This window comes from Dermacentor albipictus, chromosome 7 (assembly GCF_038994185.2).
Source record: "Dermacentor albipictus isolate Rhodes 1998 colony chromosome 7, USDA_Dalb.pri_finalv2, whole genome shotgun sequence".
In the NCBI taxonomy this organism is placed as follows: domain Eukaryota; kingdom Metazoa; phylum Arthropoda; class Arachnida; order Ixodida; family Ixodidae; genus Dermacentor; species Dermacentor albipictus.
Window position 1 is genome coordinate 36,857,010 of NC_091827.1, and position 20,592 is coordinate 36,877,601.

Here is a 20,592-nt window from a genome sequence, read left to right on the forward strand (position 1 = left end):
AGCATTTTCCCTGTCTAAAGCGCCGAGTAGAAATTAGTCATGCCTTATTTTTTCGTCAAAGAGAGATTGTGCGACGAGAGAAAGACGGTAACGTTTTAGTTCCCTTTGTGCCCTCCTTTTCTCATCAATTGATTGAGTTCCTTGAGAGGGCCGCCATCGTAAACTTTACGTTGTCTTCTCGTTGAGTTTTCGTTGCCTTTGATAGAATTTCTTTTGAGATGCAACTTAATGTCATGCATAAGTCTTTCAATGAAGCCACTGTGTAGAGCTGTGTCACGTCAAGTGACGTGTGCCCAGAGACATGAAACTTCTCCCAATGATCTGCCCCTTCACCAGAAAACTTACAACGCCGATTGGTACTAACAATTCGGAAAAATTTCTTAATATATGCGTGCTGAAACTATGGAAAAGGAGTGGCTTGCATATATTGGTTCTCAGGAAGCTCGTTATTGACATATGTTAACGGTGATGACTCGTGAAAGGTAACGCAGTAAACTGCGCCGGATTTAATTACATAATTACATGAACTGGTGATATAAGGAAACTTTCAGGCTAAAGGATGAAACCGGTTAACCCATTGAGAAGTATAGAGACATTCGATAGCTTTTCTAAAGTTTATTGACCGCTGTAGAGACTCGCTAGTAGATCTATAGAATGACCAAAAAAAAGCTTTATCTAAGGGACACGCGGCAGATGATGGCCGCTGGGATTAGTCTTCGGCCTGCATTGGATATAAATTGGCTGATAACGACGATAATTATGACGAACCGCTAAAGTACCAGTTCGGCGTTGACCGCCGGGCCAGCTCATTCCCTTCACGAGATATGCCTAACGCATGCAAGACACGATGCAATATCATCCGATCGCTGTACCCGTGATCAAAGCGACGGCCCGATTACCCGAGTCCTACAAAAAAGGAATAAAAAATGGGTCCTTCCGCGCAAAACACCCCTCTCCCTGCCACTTTCTTTTCCTAGACAGTCGGCCGTCACCGCTTCGTGCAGAAAGGGGCGATTGGGGGAAGGGGGCAACATGCACACCTGTAGCATTCCCTAAGCAGCAGTGTACAGGTATACCGTGCAATCCAGGAACCCTTGCTTGATCACTTTCAGGAATTAAATGTCACGACGCGCGTCCGTACCCCGACAGTTCTTTTGTTGGCCAAGCGCAACGCGTCCCTCTTTAGCCCTTTTCTTTTTTTGCTTCTTCTTTCTTTTTCCTCGTCGGCGTGCCCGCGCCGAAGTCAGTGTCTGCTGCGAAACGAACGCCGACAGCTCGAAAAGAATTTTCCAATCAAGAGACGCGCAGTCCTCCGAACGTTCTGCTACACGACCGACGCAAGCTCAATTGCGCCCTGCACGCGTGCTTAGAAAGAGAGCGAGATAGAGACAGAAAGCGAGATAGAGAGAGAGAGAAGTTAGATTCATGCTGCAGGGCTCATGTCGTGGAAACACATCTGGGCGGCGGTCCCGCCGCAGGAACTCTTTCCTGGAAGGATGGACTTGCTGCTCACTCTTCGGAGTGTTGCCTTCTTTCTTTGATTCCCTATCTATCTATCTATCTATCTATCTATCTATCTATCTATCTATCTATCTATCTATCTATCTATCTATCTATCTATCTATCTATCTATCTATCTATCTATCTATCTATCTATCTATCTATCTATCTATCTATCTATCTATCTATCTATCTATCTATCTATCCGTCTGTCTGTCTGTCTGTCTATCTGTCTGTCTGTCTGATCTGTCTGTCTGTCTGACTGTCTTTCTCTCTCTGCGAAGCTGCCCACTCTTCGGAATGCTCATTACTTTTCTTTCACTCTCTCTCTCTTCTTTCTATACCTCTACGAAACTGCGTCGCAGTGCGCTCTCTTCTTTTTTTCTTTTTTTGTTTGGTCTCGTTCCTGCGCGGAGCGTCTTTGACACATGCCAAGCAAGTGCTCGGCATCCGGTCCTCGCGGTGTTTTGCGGCGCTACACGTTCGCCGACGGCCCGGAGTCAGCGTCATGCGCAGCGAGCTGGCGGGCGGGCGACCGCCTTTTACGATTGAGACACCTGCGCGCGATATCGCACGGGACGACGGACGGAACGGAACGTATATGCGCGGAGGATTGGAAACACTTGTAGTAGAGAGAGCTACGGATACTCTATTACCGAGAGAATGACAGAACCAAAAAAAGTCCCCCCCCCCCAAAAAAAAAGAAAGAAAAAAGAACGATGCAACGACGACTTATCTCCCTTCATTCTCGACCGTGGGGCCGAGGCATTTTCAGGCATTGCAACCTGTATATGTGTATAACACGTGGCTGTGTAGCCCTGTCCCTACGTTCTTAACTTTTGTTTCTTTTTTTTTTCACATGATGTGCCGCGCAGACTCTAAATGAGTCGAGATTGATTGCGCGCGGTCTCTTCCAAATTGAGCGTCCGGCCGCGAGCGTCTGTGTTCGCTGTGAGGCAAAGCGAAAAGACTGTTGTGAAATCGTCTCGTGCGAGCTTGCGGCGTAGAGAGGGAAGTTGACGTTGACGGAGGGCCTCTGTCTCGCCATTCGCTGTGGAAAGAAAGAAAAGACAGGCGGAGAGTGAGAGAAAGGCGGTCGGCAACATTTTTTTTCCTTTCGTTCTTGTGTTTCAGTATACCTCTGTCGTTTCATTTCCTCTCTGGGACTTGGGAAAACGTTTGGCACGTGCTCGTCTTCTACGTGGCAGCCAGCGTGCCCGTGCGAAACTCCGTCACGTCGTGGCGTTCGAGCATTCCAGTTCCAGTTCCTAACCTGCTCATAGCTTTTGAACGGGACTACACATAAGTCCAGTTTCTGGTCGTAAATTGACGTGTAATAACGGTGACCTGCTATTGGAGCCTAAGGAGACAATGTGCTAAAGTCAGCAGACTTTCAGTGGAAACTAAATGACGTTTATGACAGGTCGATCGCTTTGGTCGATACTTCAGCACGTATTGTGCCGTCCGAATGATTGGGTTGCCGACATATTATAGTCTAATCGCCACGGAAGACCGTTAAGAAGTTCCCAAGTTTGCTTCCAACTCGGTCTCCACATGCTCAACTATACTCAACGCTACAGAAACTCATGGGGATCTTAACATTCACGTTTCTGTGGAACTATCACAGTACTATTCCACAATCTCGGACAAATGATTAGATTATTAGTGCAGCAGTTCTTCTAAAGTAAAAGATCAGACTGCCGGGAAAGTTCCTCAGCCCACATTCACCCACACATCACTCTAGACCAGTAGAAACACTGGAGAATTTCAGTGAACGGCTTCTATGCGTAATATTACGAGCAGACGCTTTGCAATTCTGGTTGTGTGAGGTTGGCAGCACTAGGAGGTATAGTTCAGTCCCCCGTCACTGGATTAGACCGTTTGGTAGATTATACGAGCGGTTTGGCGACTTCCAAAGCAGAACAACAGCCCACGGGGTTTCGTCAAAGTCCTCGAGGTGCCTTTGTCGCGCCGCGGCAGGCATCGCGGCGCACGGCAGGCAACCAGCTGCGCGATGGCAAAGGAAACGAAAGAAGAAAACACACACACAAAAAAAGAAAACTACGAGCAAAAGACGGCACCGCGCTGGCGAGGACGATGGTTTATCAGCGCGTAGAACAATGCGCATCCGCCTCTTTCCCCAGCCCTTGTACAACTCTTGCTCGACGGTTTCACTCGGCGTCGGCACGGCCCGATTTTGCTCTTGCCGCGACCCCCACCTCCCAACCTGCACACTCACTCACGCACACACTCGCTCGCTCGCTCACTCACTCACTCACTCACTCACTCACTCACTCACTCGCTCACTCACTCACTCGCTCACTCACTCACTCTCACACACACACACACACACACACACACACACACACACACACACACACACACACACACACACACACACACACACACACTTTCCGGCAGGTATACCTTTTGTTTGACGGCCTCCTAGCTCTGGCAAGGAACTGTGAAGGTGCGGAGGGCGAACCGGGGGTGAGGGGGAGAGAAGCGCCCTTTCTCTCTTTCCCAATCGCTATCTGGTTGAGAAGTACGGCAAGTACACGTCGTGCCTTGCACAGTCACCAGGTTAAGCCTTGTTCTGACCATACTATCTTGCTGGTGAAGCAGCGCACAGACACGGACACAGTGAAGACAAACAGGAATAGACGACACTCGCTGCTATTCCTGTTTGTCTTCACTGTGTCCGTGTCTGTGCGCTGCTTCACCAGCAAGGTACTATGATCACTCACCAACTAGCCCAACTTTCCACGTTACTGACCATACTACATTTCACTGCGTAATGCATAGGGGCAGAAGCACACTCTCCCTTTCCCAGCCGCTAGAACCTTGTTGAGAGGTGAGAAGTACGACGCCTCACGTGGCGTGTTGCACCGGAGTAGGGGTTAAACTTGTCGCGGCCACACTGTGCATCACGGTATAACACATACGTGTGAAGCGGTGGGTGCGATCGAACTAGGTATGAGAGGCGTACTCTGCAGCTTTGTACCTTACAGCTAATATGCGCTTTGCTTCGAAGAGCCGTATACACCTGCCGTAGCTGATACGAGTTAAACGGTAAACCGGCAACGGGGGATAATTTTCCAGAAGAGACCACCGGCTGGACACGGAGCAATTGCATTGTCTCGCGTTTGACGAGCGGTGATAAGAAAAGAGCGACGTTCTCCTTTATTGTCTTTTTTTTCTCTACCAGATGATTAGGGTAGACGGCGATGCGGCCCCACTAGCTCTCACTGAAACGGAAAATTTCGTTTTGATCTTTGATCATTGCTGATGCATGCAAAATGCCAGTTAGTGCTTTAGACAATTAAGGAGACAGGCTCATTTCGCGTGACTCACTCCGACGGGAACGCGTCGCAAATCTGCCACAACAATGTCTCCTACTGAAACTTCAGTAGTTTACTTTTCTTTCGACAAGAGTTCCCTGAACACAATACAGAGTTTTAACAGGCTGCCCTAGGATGCAAACGTAACATTTTCCTCAGCGTAAATGCAAGTAGAACCCCGCTACAATCTTCGTTTCGATTTCCCCGGATTTCGCACTTTAATGACGCAATGCCAATCAGATAATGCAGCAGTCTTATCGTCAAATGGGACTGTAGGCACGAGCGGGCGGTGATCCCAGCGAAAGGGTTTCTCAGAGCAGCCATTCGCAGCTCTCGGTTTGCATAATCGCGATGTTGGTCCGAAACGAAGTTGCTTTGGTGTATCCGCCGTGCAAGCCCAGCACGTAACCATATTCTGCATCGACATAATGTGTCACGGGGTGTATTGAGGCTAAAGAGGGCGTAAAGCGATCTGCACACGTCCTTACACCGTCGTCGTCTGCTCACTCTCTCGAGCACAGTCTCGCGTGACACAGCGCGAATCGTATCACCTCATCTAATGTGGAGTCGAAGCGAAGAAATTCGTCGACCCGTAATCAACACAATAACGCATGCACACACGCCTCTGAGGCTTCAGGTGTCTCAGAGCGATGTCTGCTCAGTTTCGAGTGTAGTTCCGAGGCCGACGGACTGCTGACAACGTAAGTCAGAATTGTATGCCTAACTTATTAAGTGTTTCTCAGTACTCATTTCCAAGTGACCAAACTATAATCTAAAGAACATGCGACGAGCAGGGTTCAAACTCATACACGAGAGTATTCGTCGGTGAAACACAAGTTAGACGCACCGCCCTTACAAAGTCATTATATAGATTACGTTGAATTCCTATTTAGTTGCTTGCTAAAAATAGGAATTCAACGTAATCTATATAATGACTTTGTAAGGGCGCAACAAAATCCCAATAAAGAAAGGCGTCAGGCAGGGAGATACGATATCTCCAATGCTATTCACAGCGTGCTTACAGGAGGTATTCAGAGACCTGGATTGGGAAGAATTGGGGATAAAAGTTAATGGAGAATACCTTAGTAACTTGCGATTCGCTGATGATATTGCCTTGCTTAGTAACTCAGGGGACCAATTGCAATGCATGCTCACTGACCTGGAGAGGCATAGCAGAAGAGTGGGTCTAAAAATTAATCTGCAGAAAACTAAAGCAATACTTAACACTCTCGGAAGAGAACAGCAATTTACAATAGGCAGCGAGGCACTGGAAGTCGTAAGGGAATGCATCTACTTAGGGCAGGTAGTGACGGCGGATCCGGATCATGAGACGGAAATAATCAGAAGAATAAGAATGGGCTGGGGTGCATTTGGCAAGCATTCTCAGATCATGAACAGCAGGTTGTCATTATCCCTCAAGAGAAAAGTATATAATAGCTGTGTCTTACCAGTACTCACCTACGGGGCAGAAACCTGGAGGCTTACGAAAAGGGTTCTACTCAAATTGAGGACGGCGCAACGAGCTATGGAAAGAAGAATGATAGGTGTAACGTTAAGGGATAAGAAAAGAGCAGATTGGGTGAGGGAACAAACGAGAGTTAATGACATCTTAGTTGAAATCAAGAAAAAGAAATGGGCATGGGCAGGACATGTAATGAGGAGGGAAGATAACCGATGGTCATTAAGGGTTACGGACCGGATCCCAAGGGAAGGGAAGCGTAGCAGGGGGCGGCAGAAAGTTAGGTGGGCGGATGAGATTAAGAAGCTTGCAGGGACGGCATGGCCACAATTAGTACATGACCGGGGTTGTTGGAGAAGTATGGGAGGGGCCTTTGCCCTGCAGTGGGCGTAACCAGGCTGATGATGATGATGATGATGATGATGAATTCCTATTGACTTTCTTCCCTGACAGCAGCAGACCTTTTCTTTAGATTCAGTTGAATGTTCTGTGGGACTCCGCCGATGACCTGTACTGAAGACCGCCGCTTTCTAGAGCGACGTCCGAAAACAACAGGACTTCACCTAGTCGGACACCCAATGTCTTCGTCCTTCATTGCGACACACAAAAAAAGACGCTGACACGCAGACAGCCCAGAGGCCGAAGAAGTAACATGGCACCGTACCGAATTCCCGGAGCACGTGCGATTGAAGGGTGAGGAGGAGGCGTTGCGGCTAAAACAAGCGGGCCCGCTGGGACGCCCTTAAGTCTTTTGTGTGCATAGCTGTCTGGTCAATGACTCCGCGAGGGCCTGCTCGCGTGCCACCCCTCGGAAGACCCTCTATTGAGACTCAATAGACTTTTTTTTTCACGCGAAAGCACAGTGAAGTCGCAACGAGGTGTCAACAGAAAATCAATAAGAAGTAAACTGCGTTCTTTTTTTTTAAAAAGGACGCGGAAGTAGCGGCGAGGATCAGTCGGCATTTGCGACTGCCGGTGAAGAGTTCACGCGGTGAAGGGACCAGCCAGGAAGCGACGTCGAACAATCGGTGCACCGCTTCGACTGGGTGGAAGAAGAAAAAAAGGGGCGTAAAATAAATAAGGAAGGGAAGCGTGCGGCGAGGGATCGGCGCGCTAAAACGCACGCAGCGGAAAGGTCGCGAGCGCTGGCGGCCGGAAGCTTCCTTCGGCCGGACTTCCTATCCGGTTTGTTTAAGCGTCCTCGCGCAGCAGGCAGAACAGGCTATACCACGCCGCTTTGTCTCGGCGCCCACCCCAAGCACGGCCTTTAGCGTTCGAGAACTCGTGGCAACTAGTCCCTTGCAAAAGTCGCTATAGAAAATCTTGTGTTTCTATTGACTTTTTGTTCTATATCCGTTGACTTTTTGTTGCTTCGGATTGACTTTTCCGGAGAGATGCGATCGGATATCGTGCGTGAGTTTTCCCGAGAGGTTCTCCCATCGGACATGCGGAATGCGTGTCTCACAGAATATTGTTGTTGTTGAAAGCCGCCATTTTTTACGAAAAAAAATTTCTGTGTTATTGCGGGTAGAAACGACGCTTTTATTACGTGGCACGTCTCAGTGTGCGACTCCGGATTAATTTTGACCACCTGGGTTCTTGGACGTGTACCTAAATCTAAATATACACGAGGATTTTGGGGTTTCGATCCCAACGAAATGCGGCCGATACGACAGTGATCGAACACATGAACTCGAGCTCATCAGTAAAATGCCACAGCCTCTGAGCTACAGCGACGAGACGTTAATTTGTGTGAAATGTATTAAACTCTATGGGCTATATATGCTTTTATTGGGCTTGAAAATTCACAGGATCTATTTTGAACGCATTTTCCAATTCACTGAGGCACAGATCGCATTTGCCGAATGTACACAAGACAGACTGAACGCATCTCTTGCGGAAGTGTTCTTTAGGGTTCTTTGTTTATATGCGTGTGTTTGTTGAACGTGCCTAGAATCTGTAAAAAAAGTTACCGTCCACCCTGCCAGTAAGTGAATATATTCTATGAATACAAACTGAAGTCTATCACTGGAGAAGAATTCGAATAATAGGCGTTGCTTCAGAGGACTGTAAAATTATTTATTACGTAAACCGATGGCCAGACGCAACTATTTTTTTTTTACTTTTGCACCTCTCTGTCAACGCGTTCTGATAATCCTTATCAAGACCCGCCGGGGTTGCTTAGTGGCTATGGTGTTGGGCTACTAAGCCCGAGGTCGCGGGATCGAATCCCGGCCACGGCGGCCGCCTTTCGATGGGGGCGAAATGCGAAAATACCGCTGGACTTAGATTTAGGTGCACATTAAAGAACCTCAGCTGGTCAAAATTTCTAGAGTCCCCCACTACTGCGTGCCTCATAATCAGATCGTGGTTCTGGCACGTAAAACCCCATAATCTAATTTTTTTTACATTCTTATCAAACAGTTATACAATGGCACGACATTGCCTTAAATGCCACGCGCGTGCACTGATTTCGTGCCAGGATAAAGAATCTTTGATATGCATAACGAAGATACTTTATTTATGCCGCTGTTTACTCTCTGCATTGCTATAAAGACCTGGGAAAAGACGGCAAAAAGTTCGCCAGGTATATAACACGCTGTGTTGCATCATTCATGCCTCTTCATTACCATCATCAGCAGTAGCAGCAGCCTATTTCATGTACACTGCAGGATGAAGGCCTCTCCCTGCGATCTCTAATTACGCCTGTCCTGCGCCTCTTACTTTTGATAAAGTGGTCTCCCACTTTACATCGCCTTGCATAACATATTGAGCGTATTTGTTTTTTCGTCCTGTTACTGCCACCGCGGCCATAACAGGATACAAATGCTTACTTTGCCTAAGCGTAAGACACGCCCATAATGAGCTCGAGCTCGGATTAAATCGAGGTCACGTGCATTCGAAAAAAGACGACACAAAGCCTCCCTCTGGCTGACTAGGAATTTCGTTCCACTAGATCACTGCGCGTCTAATATCGTAATGCCCGAAGCGGCAACGCGGTTTTGTCCACTATGTGTGCCGCAGTGAACAAAACTGTTGGTCCAGAATACCATGGGGCTGTCATTCACATACTCCATATAGACATTATGGGATGCTATATAGCTTATACCCTTCTTTTTTTCCGTTTCGCACCGTCTATACGTAAGTCTACACAAACTTTTGTTAGGAGTAATACAACCAGGTAACATCCGCGTTGCTTCCAGTCACACTTATTTTTTTTTTCTTTGTTGCCTTTATCCGTGACACGCCCGTTGCCGTCTTGACAATGCAGAAACGGGGTCGGCGACGACTATCCCGTGCCTGCAGGCTTCGCTTTCTTTCTTTCTTTCTTTCTTTCTTTCTTTCTTTCTTTCTTTCTTTCTTTCTTTCTTTCTTTCTTTCTTTCTTTCTTTCTTTCTTTCTTTCTTTCGTTCGTTCGTTCGTTCTGTTTTCGTTATTTCCCGGAATCGCATCTGCGCCCCCTTTCCCCGACTCCCGTACGAATGTCCGACTTTAACTCGCTTTTCCAGTTGTTTTACTTTTTCTCTTTTATTTTCTTTTTGTTGCGATCTCTTTTATTCGGCGCGATACGTGCGTTACCGAACAGCGCCGCCACCCAGCGAGAGAAACGAACAGGAAACCGGTGTCGGCCTTTTTGCCGCGTCGCGCGAGAAGCTCATCCACCTTGTGGCCGGTGGCTCGAACCCTAGCTGCTACTGTACCACAGCTATAGCTGCCCTCTCTCTCTCGCGCGCGCACTTGAAGAAAGAGAACCCCGCCGACGGGCTGGCTGGCTGCTCGATTTTTCATTTGCGCTTTGCGAGGCAGACCCCCTCCCCCTCCCCCCCCCCCCCGGCCTCCTTCCATTCTATTTCCCACCTTGCTTGCTTTACGTTTGCTGTACAAGAGGGACCCGTAGCAATCGGTCTCTCCTCGGTTCTCTCGAGAGGGATTGATAGAGTTCTAGAGAACGGTGGAAGGGTGGTGGGGGGGGGGGGGGGGAGGGGGGAGCGGGGAGGTGTTTGACGAGGTTGCGGTTGCGGCCACGTCTGGCCGACAGTGTAGGCTCCTGTGGCGCCGGCGAAAGTGCAAAGTGCAGAAAGGAAAATACGAAGAATGTAAAAGGAGGGCACCCAGTCTGCAGTCTCGATTCTTGCAAGAGTCGTGTTAGATAGTTAATTGGGCCCTTCGATAGAAAGCACGTTTAATGGCAAAACAAAGTCGACGGAAAGACAAACAAGTCTGTCACTTTGCCAGCCAGAGATGGTCACGGGGAAGGACCGCATACGCGGAAGAAACCGCGCAGCCGGTCGGCTGCGTTTGTGTTTATCGAATGGGCGAGTTGAAAGAAGAACATTATTGCTGTCTGCGAATATTCCTGCAAGTAGTTCCTCAGGGCTCGAATAAAGTTCTTGTCATGCCATGTCATGGAGAGCTTGCGCACTGATTCGCAAAATAAATGAATAAATAAAACTGGGACGCCTGTATACAGACCCTTCATGTACGCTTCATGCTGCGGTATAGTAAAATGTGGTTACGTCATTGCTTAGGTGAATCGAAATCCCGAGCAACATAGCGCGTTCGATTCCCGGCGTCATTCTTACGGGGACGCGTAGCGTAAAAGTACAGCGCCTCCCCCCCCCCCCCCTCTCATTGCTTCGGAACAGCGAACGAATCGTGCCGGGCAGGTGTTACGTGCCTTCCTCGAACACCGCAGGCCGAGTTGCAGTGGCCGCATGTGTGCGCAGAGTCGGGTTTGTCGTCCTGGTGCCGTCTCGATGGCGCCGAGCGTTGAACTGTGCATATACGCGCAGGGCTAACACTCTCCGTGTTGTTCTTAACGAAGCGATTAACACACGCACGCACGCACGCACACACACACACGCACACACACACACATACACACACACTCACTCACTCACTCACTCACTCACTCGCTCGCACGCACGCACGCACGCACGGACTCACTCACTCACACACACACACGCACGCACGCACACACTGTGACACACACACACTAACTCACTGTGACACACACACACGCGCACGCGCACACGCGCGCACACACACAACACACACACACACACACGCGCACGCACGCACGCACGCAGTCACTCACTCACTCACTCACTCACTCACTCACTCACTCACTCACTCACTCACTCACTCACTCACTCACTCACTCACTCACTCACACACACACACACACACACACACACACACACTGTGACACACACACACTCACTCACTGACACACACACACGCGCACGCACGCGCACACACACACACACACACACACACACACACACACACACACACACACACACACACACACACACACACACACACACACACACACACACACACACACACTGCAGGTGTTCAACATGTGCGCAGTCGTGGCGACGTCGCCATTAAGCTGCCGGAGCGGCACCATAAACAAGGTGGAGGGTGAGGGGGGAAGGAAGAGTTGTGCGAGCGAAGCGACTCGAATGACGCATTTTCGACGCTTATATATAGGCGTTGTGAGCTCTCTGCGACAGGTTTAACCGTAAACGCGGGGGTGTTAAGCGTACTGGCAAGCATAGCGCAAAGGTTAATGAGCCGGTTAATGTTACTGTCAGTGGGTGCTGCACTCTGAGTTGTGCTTTCATTTTGCTCGATCGTAACGTAATTAAAGGCCCGCGTTGGGTTCGTCGCTGTTTGTGGGCTATCGGAGAGCGCTCCCATCCACGGTTTTTGGCAGCTCACCTGGGATGGAGAGAAGCCCACAGTATAAACTCCCTTTTCTTCGAAGTCATCTTTTCTTTTTTTTTTGTCGCGTTGATGAAAGCATAATTGCTTAGTCTTTAGTATGCCTCACTCTCTGTCAACCCTGTCGTTGCACGTTATAGATGCCGGGGGCACGTTATCCCAGCACCTTAGATTTAGCCCCTTCACTCTAAATTTAAAAAAAAAATATTTTCATTGATTCGCCGCTGAACTCAAAGATACGTTCTTACGATCAAGTTATCCATCCCGTTTACATCGGAACTTCTTTTTGCCGCCGTTCTTCAGCAATCCGTTAGCTATATATATATATAAAGAAAGAAACTGAAATGGAGCGCGAGGTTGCGCGTCTGACTCCCGGACGTGACAACGAAGTCTCGGTCTGGGTGCTCCGGGAACTGAGCGCATTATGGCCTCTGTACCGCAAGCACCGGAGCGAAGGTGCGTTACTCGAGCAGCGATTCCTCACCGCAGGTATCGCCGAGACGCGTTATTGAAACGTAGTGTCCTCTTCAGTCGAGGGAGTAGCGGTGTGCCCCACTGCTTGGGTCTTAAGGTGCTGCGATATGTTACAACTACGGCACTGCTATCGAGGCGCCCTACACTGGGTCTGGGTCGACTCGAGGCCCGTTCGGGAATGATGGGGAGGCTGCAGCGTATAAAAAAAAAAGAATGTTATTTAGCCGGGTTTGTTGGTGCCAGGGCATCCTGTTGCAAACAGCGAGAGAACGGGACGAAAGATTAAGGGTGGTAGGGGGGGGGGGGGGGGCGTGTCGCGCGCTCCCTTTAACCTTACAGTCCCGTTCTCGCGCTGCTCGCAACAGTGTACACTACATCGTAACTCGAGGAGTTTTGCCGCGAGCCACGCGGTGCATGATCAGTCCCGGGCAAGGTATGTTTATGGCGCTCGTTCGTAGAGAGGGCGGAGGGGGTTTGCAGGGCCGTGAAATCGCCTTCCTGCCGCGTGCGCTTTTGTTTTCCACACGGCGCCGCGTCATCGCAGCGCGGGCTCGTCGAGGTCGCCTCCGCCCCCCCCCCCCTCCCCCTACACACCAGTAAGCGACCCTCGGTTCATTGCCTACCGCCGAGAGCGCATGCAAGGACTTGCTAGTCGGCCGCCAAGGGCGTGCTCCCGCGAAAGCATGCACACCGACGCGCGGACACCCCTGAAGCAAAGACAAAACAAAAAGAGAACGGTGCAACAAATGGAGTTGCGGCAGCGCAGCAGCGATGAGGATGACAATGGGCTTGTACGGCGCAGGATGTTTTTTTGGCCGCGGCCCTTCCCTCGGGACTCCATCGCGCCGATTCGCTCGAGCGCCCGGTGTTTCGCAGTATCGCAGAGAAAGAAGCGGCTACGCGCACTACGCTCGGTGCTCGGGCACCGCGCCGCCGATACCTCACCTCCCCCCCCACTCCGCCCCCCCTGGTTCGCGGTCGCGAGCAAGGGCGACGTCGCGATTCCGGGAAGTTCGCACGCCGAGGTCGATGTTGTCGCTGCGAGAGAAAGAAAGAAATAAAGAAATAAAAGAGATGGCAGGAAAAGTAAGAAAGAAAGAAAGAAAGAAAGAGAAAAGGAAACAAAGAAAGAAAGCCACGCTCTGCGCAGTTGAGGCCCGTGGCTCCCTCCTCCTGACGCCGGCACAGACGCGCGAGCGCCCGCCGCCGTCGCGAGGTTTTGCGAGTGGTGCCCGCTGCGGCTGTGCTTTCCTGCGTCGCTTTTTATTTTTTTCTTTTCCCCGGATCGCTCTCGCAGTGTTTCGAGCTCGAGATTATGCGGCGAAAGGAGGAGAAGGTGAAACGTAGCGCACGCGCGCTTGTACGGCTTCTCCGCCGCCGTGGTCTAGCCGCCATCATTTGTCCTGGCAGGGAGAGTGAAAAGGATTCTGCTATACGCTAACGTTGGGAGAGCGTAAGTGAACGTTCGCGGGGGCCGCGTTACTACTTCTTACTCCACTACTACTACTACTACTACAACTGCTCGTTCTCCTCGCGCCGCGCACGAGTCGTCCCCGGGCAGGGAGGGGGTAAGACGGGGGGGGGGGTGAGTAGGAGGTAAGACTGGAATGGGGCGGACAGTTGAGGAAGGGAGGGAGGGTTGGGGGGTCGCAGTTCTAACGGGGACGCACTCTCCACGTGTCCCGCACGCGCGTTTCGCGTTTGGTGGGGATTCTCGCCCGGTGGCTACCTTCTCGCCCCCCCCCCCCCTCCCCTCTCGTAGATGAAGGAAACGGGCTCCAGCGCATTCTGCGTCGGACGGACCCCCTCCTCGAATACGAAGGGGGCGATTTCCCCCTTGCCGATTAAAGAAAGGAAAACAGAGAGAGAAGCCCGGCAAAAGGAAAAGAAAGCGGCTGCTGCGGGCCGTCCCATCTGCCGCAGCCGGGCCCATTGTGGCGTAGCGGCGGCGGCGGTGCGCGCGCGCTCTCCCCGGCCGCGGCGGCGTTCTTTGTGGCGTTCCTTGGCGTCGCCAGCTGTCCCCTTACCCTCTCCCTTCTCTCGGCGTGTGCGCAGGTTCGGCCAAGTGTGACACACGAATGCCGCGCTGCCGTCGGCGCTGCTGCTGCTGCTGCTCAGCGTAGCTGCTCCTGAGGCGGCGGCGGGCCCTCCTCTTCCTCCCCTCTCCAGCGCCCGCCGGTCCAATCGGAAGCCTTCGTCTTGGCGTGATGTCATCGGAGGAAGACTCGGCCGCGGAGAGCCAACTCAGTTTCGCACGCGCGAAGGCCAAGAGGAACACGACGTCGTCGCGGCTCCCGCGCGTCGACGCCGGAGAAGCGCGAGCACCCGCCGTCGTGGCCCCCCCGTCGAACGGAACGTCGTCGCTCGACCTGCGCTCGCCCCCTGCGCCGCTCCGCAATGGCTTCATGAGCGGAGACGACCACCTGGAGCAGCAGCAGGCTGAGCGCGGCGGCCTGCTCCGCGACATCCTGCAGGGACGCCGCGGAGCCGAGGAGGAGGACGAAGACGCCGCGTCGGCCGACGAGGAGGACGACGACGAGCGAGAGGAAGACGTCGGAGACGACGAGGACGACGACGAAGAGATGGCGGCGGCCGCCGCCGCTGCGGACGGAGCCGGCAGCGCGCGGGGCGCCTCGGACGACGAGACGGACGCGAAGAAGGCGCGCGTCGAGAGCATCGTGTCCAACATGCGCCGCGGCGGCAGCAACGGAGAGGCGCCGGCCAACGCCGCGGCGCCGGCGGTCAACGGGTGCAAGAAGCGCAAGCTGTACCAACCCCAGCAGGCGCTGTCGGGCGCCACCGACGACGAGCTGCGGCTCCGGAACCGCGTGGTGGCGGATCGCGACTCGTTCCGCCAGGAGCTGCTGAGGCTCAAGACCGAGGTGGCCACCATGCAGCAGCGCTACGACGAGATGCGGAGCGAGGACGAAGACGACGAGATGGAAGACGGCGCCGCGTCCGACGACTCGACCGCCGCCGGCGGCCGCCTGAGCCACAACAACAACAACAACAACAACAACGACGACGACTGCCGGGAACTGACGACGCCCCCTTCGGAGCTGTCGACGGACGCGCCGCGCTCCTCGCCGCTGCGCGACGTCAAGCCCCCCGTGCGCGGCGACGCTCCCATGGTCAGCCCGCCCGGGACTCCGCCGGACGACTTCCGCCACTCGCGCCTCTCCGTCGACGGCCCGCGCCAGACGTGCATTGTGCGACCTCCGCCCATGGTGTTCCCGCAGGACATGGAGCGGTTGGTGACCACCATAAAGTCCGAGATCGCGTACGTCATACCGCGTGTGATCGACAACGTGTTCTGTCGGTTCGTGCGCCAAGCCCCGGACGGCGGCCTGGCCGCCGCGGCAACGGCGGCTGCCGCAGCGGCCGCCGCCGCGGCGGCGGCCCAGCACCCTCCCCCCGCGCCCACGACGGTGGCCCGGAGGCTGGACGGCGCGCCGCCCTGCCGCGACGACCAGCGCAGCATGCTGACGCAGATGCTGGACCGCAAGTCCCCGCGCACCAAGGTCCTGGACCGGAACCGCCTGAACGGCCACCGGGGCTCGCCCGGCGGCCCCGCGGAGCGCGCCTTCTACCCGAGCGCCGCGTCGACGCCGCTCAAGAGCCGGCACACGCCACCGTTCTCGGAGCCCGCGATTCCCGAGCAGACCGAGGCCATGTCGCTGGTGGTGCCGACCAAGAAGAAGAGGCACAAGGTCACGGACACGCGGCTGGTCGGCCGCGAGCCCGGCAGCCCCTCGTCCAAGGAGTCGCCGGGCGGCGGCGGCAGCGCGGGCTTTGCGCCGCCGCCTCTGGTCCCTGTGTCTCTGAACACGTCGGTGGCCATCCCCAACCCGAGCCTGCACCACGCGGCGGCCGACGTCTTCTTCCACGTGGACCAGCCGCGCAGCCTGTACGACGAGCAGCCGCTGCCCCTGATGCTGGCCGCCGCCCACTCGCCCGCCGAGGCGCCGCCGCACCGGTACCCGTCGCTGGCGGGGCCCCGGGTGCCGCCTCCGCCGCCGCAGGAGAACGACTCGGATACCAGCCAGGAGTACGACTCCAGCATGGCCATGATGTCGTTCCTCAAGTGAGTGCGCCCGTCTCTCCTGTACACTGCATGCTTGCCTGCTTGGTTCGAGGATGCATGGGGCGTTCGACGAAAAGGGTTTGCATGGCCCGCTGTCTGGGTGGAACTATACGTTGTGTGATTATCGTCGTTATCACCGCTGATTGTTTCTTAAGGGTAAGGTCGAGGCATTACCTGAGAGAGAGAGAGAGGCTGAGAGAGAGAGAGATGTACAAATATTGGAAAGGAAAAAAAAAGACATCGATGTTAAGTGCGATGTAGCAGACATGGAAGTAATCGAAGGGAATCGAAAAGACTGAAAACACGTGTAGCGTGAAAGTATACAGCGAGCTCCATGTGATCAGAGAGAGACGATGTGGCAAAAACGTGGAGTCGAGATCGGCTCGCTTGAAGTTGCGTTGCTCGGGCTGCTCAGATGTTGAGAACGTCCGCGAGATATTCAAGTAACGAAAAGCGCAATTAAGGATGTGAATTCGAACTGCATTAGCTGTCTATAGACCTCCCCGTTCTGCAACTCGACGCTTTCTCGAACTCCGGGGCAGCGAGAGCAAAACGTGCCTGTCCGAAAGCACGCCAGGTGTTCCAATTCGAATGGGTTCCACCTGTTCGTGCGAGGTATACTAGTGTAGGATTAGTGTAATGTTGCTGATCTCTACGTTAACCCCGCGTGTTCGGGTCGCGTTGTCGGTCGGCTAATATCGCACTGTTATACGCATTTAGCCTATATCGCCACAAGAAAACGTATTCGAAGAGGGTAGGTGGCTTTTGCGTTATAGTCCGATCTGGACGTAATCTATAACAGTTGCTTAAGGGTGATCGGGCGCTGCAGAAAAATATTCCTGCTTTATTGGTGGTGTATAGATGAGCAAACGTGGACTCGCTAGGAGCCACCCTTTTAAAAGATCCAGCAGCTAGCATTCAGCGAATAACTTCCAATAACATCACAAAAGTCCTGAAAAAAAAAATCTTATCGACCGTCATTTCTTACGCTGGTTTGAACACCGAAAGGCTCAGGCGTGCTAAGCACAGTCCCCCTTCCTCCTCGCCCCCCCCCCCCCCCACCTATCTATGTTTTAAATTCGTTCCTTCTTTTCAGTAGTTCAGAGCTTCAAAGGCTGATGATGTCGTAGGAGAGAATCATATATACCGACAAACGATATGATTTACATGAGAGCTATCAAGGCGATTAGCAGTCTTAAAATAACACTTCTTAATTATCCACGAGTTAAGGAGTCGCTGCGAAGCTGCAACGTCTGATGATTGATCTCTGCCCACACGCAACACTTTCACCTGAGTGCACAAAGTCTGCGCGACAGCGCCTATGTTAAGGTTTTATTACTACCACCTGGGCAAATATTTATGTTGTATTTATGTTATACAAAGTGACTGCCAACACAACAAAGAGAGCCATGACTACGACATTCAGCGTGTTATCTCTGTTATACATGACCCAATGATTCAGGAGCTCTAGTCCCTTGGTGTGGAAGATTAGTCCGCAGCTTAGTCCGGATCACCACTATATCGTTTTGGTGCTAGAACCACAGTAGGGGCTACAGAAAATGCAAAACATTTGTAGGTAAAGTTACAATATACAAATGCGCAATAAGAGATATTGTGTCCTGAGAAAGATACCGAAGACTTTTCTGATCATATCCGAACAACTTACGTATAACGTTGCTACCACGTCTGACGTCCCCTCGTTAGTAACATTTTATTGGCAGACGAGCCGAAACCCTTGAAGGGGGACACCAAAGTCTTGACGTGAAATTAACGTTGCCAGTTTCAAATGATGCATTGCGTTTTTCTTCGCAACCTAATAAATCGCCCCAAACTCTCTTCGAAAGATGCCCAGGACATTAGAATAATAAAAAGCACTTCTCTCTGCTACCATCTTTTTGCATTATTTAATCTGCCGGTTATTTTGTTTACTACCTCCCGCAATTGTATAGAAAAGCCAGAGAAATTAATCGAAACCGCATACAAGTGTCTTTTCTTGCTTCTGTTCGTCTCATCCACATTTTAGGGGAACTCAACCGTTCTCACACCACCCTCTCCCAGCTTTGAATCCGACAGCAAACGACAGTCTTACAAACGCTCACAGAATAGACAATGGAAACTCTTCTTTATAACGTGCTTTCTTCTTATCAATTTTTTTATGGTTAGTCGGTGGCGAATAATAATCAAACTCACTTTGTAACTTATTTGCGCCTTTTTTTCTGTCTGAAACAAAGGATGAAAAAAAAATCAACTTTAATCGAAAGTTCATTGCGTGGCGTTGACCTTTGAATAAACATCGCTCTTGAAGGGGCACTATAGGAAGCAGCACTAAATTGGTGTACACTGATAAATTACTCTTTCAATACTCCGTTTTGATCTATTTGAAGTGGGAAGAAAATGAAAGTTGATTGCGGGATAAAATGAACGGTATACGCTCTCTTTTCTCCAATTTCACGTGGAAACCTCAGCGCATGGTACTTCAGTGTGAAGTCCCAGATTTCAAAAGTACGTTCGGCTGTTTTTAGTACTGGAGAGAAAAAAAAAATGGCACATATTGCTAGTTTGAGTCGTTGCTTCATCTGTACAGCGACGTGATCCTTCGTAACGACTAAACGACGATCAACTGTGCGCGCTCGACCAGACGCAATAAAAACACGTGACCTCACGGCGTGAGCTAAGCCAGGAACTTCAGGGCAGCCTCGCCATCTGCCTTTCGCTCTTGAGTCTTCTTCTGGCATATACGACGGCCCACCCAACCCCCTTTTCTTTCACGAAGAGTAGCCCGTTGGCTACTCCAGAAAGGTAATTTGCCAATACGGCTTAATGTAATAATCCTCTTCGGCGCTCCTTTAAGACGTGCTATTTGTTAAGACGCGCATTGCATCGCATGAGCTAAAGCAACCTGTCCTGCTTGCATGTATAGTTGTCACGAATGTGAAATGGAGCAGGGAATTTTTTTGTTTAAGTTCGATAGCTCGTGGCACATGGATTCAAATCTAGGAACTTGATACGTAGCAATAAGTGTTCCTGTTGAACATTTAGTCTCATTGAACACCTCTATGCAGGGCGTCTTTGTTTAGTCCCTACGGGCGTTTGAAAAAAAAAGGGGGGGGGGGGGTATTCCTTTCACTTTTGATGAGGTATTTATTATGACGGAAAACCTGAGAGGTCGGGCCTGAATCGAAGTTCTGACGTGCTACTCGGCGTTGGGGGAATGGGAGAGGGTGTAGAAAGAAAGACTAACGAAGACGTCGATGATGAGGACGAAGATGGCGGTGAGAGGACTGCATATTTCGAGGACATTTCTTCGATCTCCTGCTGTTGTACATTTCAGTTAAGCCGCAATGAAAAGGCGTTCCGCTCAGGTTATGGCACACCGTTTGGCACGTATTTAATCGCTTCATCGGTGAAAGCACCTGGAATGAAGAGCTATACACTTCAGTGACTTTCAATAAGTGCACGCAGCTGCCTTTTTGCAGCGAAAAAAAAAAGTGTTGGAGCGATCCTGTGCCGTATAGATAGCGCTGGTACGATTCAATATCCTGCGTACCAGTGGCGTCAGACTCGGTTAAACACGAAGCGAAGCGCAATGACCGGGTCGGCTGTACAGGGGATAAGACGCGACCAGAGTTGCAGGCTATGCAAAGGAACTGCAGGAAACAACAGACTCTCTCTGTTTAGATTTCGTTTTTATTTTTTCAATCGAATGAGCTCTGCAGAAATCCGCAAGCCGGAAGTATAGATACACGGAAGTTGCCACCACCCGTACCATTGCTGGTTTTCTACTTCAGCTTAGGGCCTGAGTTCTTCGGTTCATTTTCGTATTGGTCAACAAAAGAAGAAAGAAAAAAAAGAGCTCTGCTAGGTGAAGAAATCGAGTTGTCGTTACATGCGAGTCAGAGCCCACGCAGCCCAGCTGCGTTCTGTCGTTTAGACTCGTTTCAAACAATAGTAATTATAAAAATAAATTATCAAATAAAACATGCCCTTGACAGGCATGTTTG

The 20,592-nt window shown here is 51.5% G+C and overlaps 1 protein-coding gene across 5 annotated transcripts in view; it reads left to right on the forward strand.

Annotated features, from left to right (window-relative positions):
- The window catches only part of pros (homeobox protein prospero), a 250,832-nt gene that overhangs the window by 184,512 nt on the left and 45,728 nt on the right, over nt 1-20,592 (forward strand). For all 5 annotated transcript variants that reach the window (XM_065436662.1, XM_065436663.2, XM_070521903.1 and 2 more), the window contains one exon: nt 14,563-16,591. In XM_065436662.1, coding sequence (XP_065292734.1) covers nt 14,715-16,591 — 1,877 coding nt within the window. In that variant the 5' untranslated portion in view covers nt 14,563-14,714. The remainder of the gene's footprint in view (nt 1-14,562; nt 16,592-20,592) is intronic.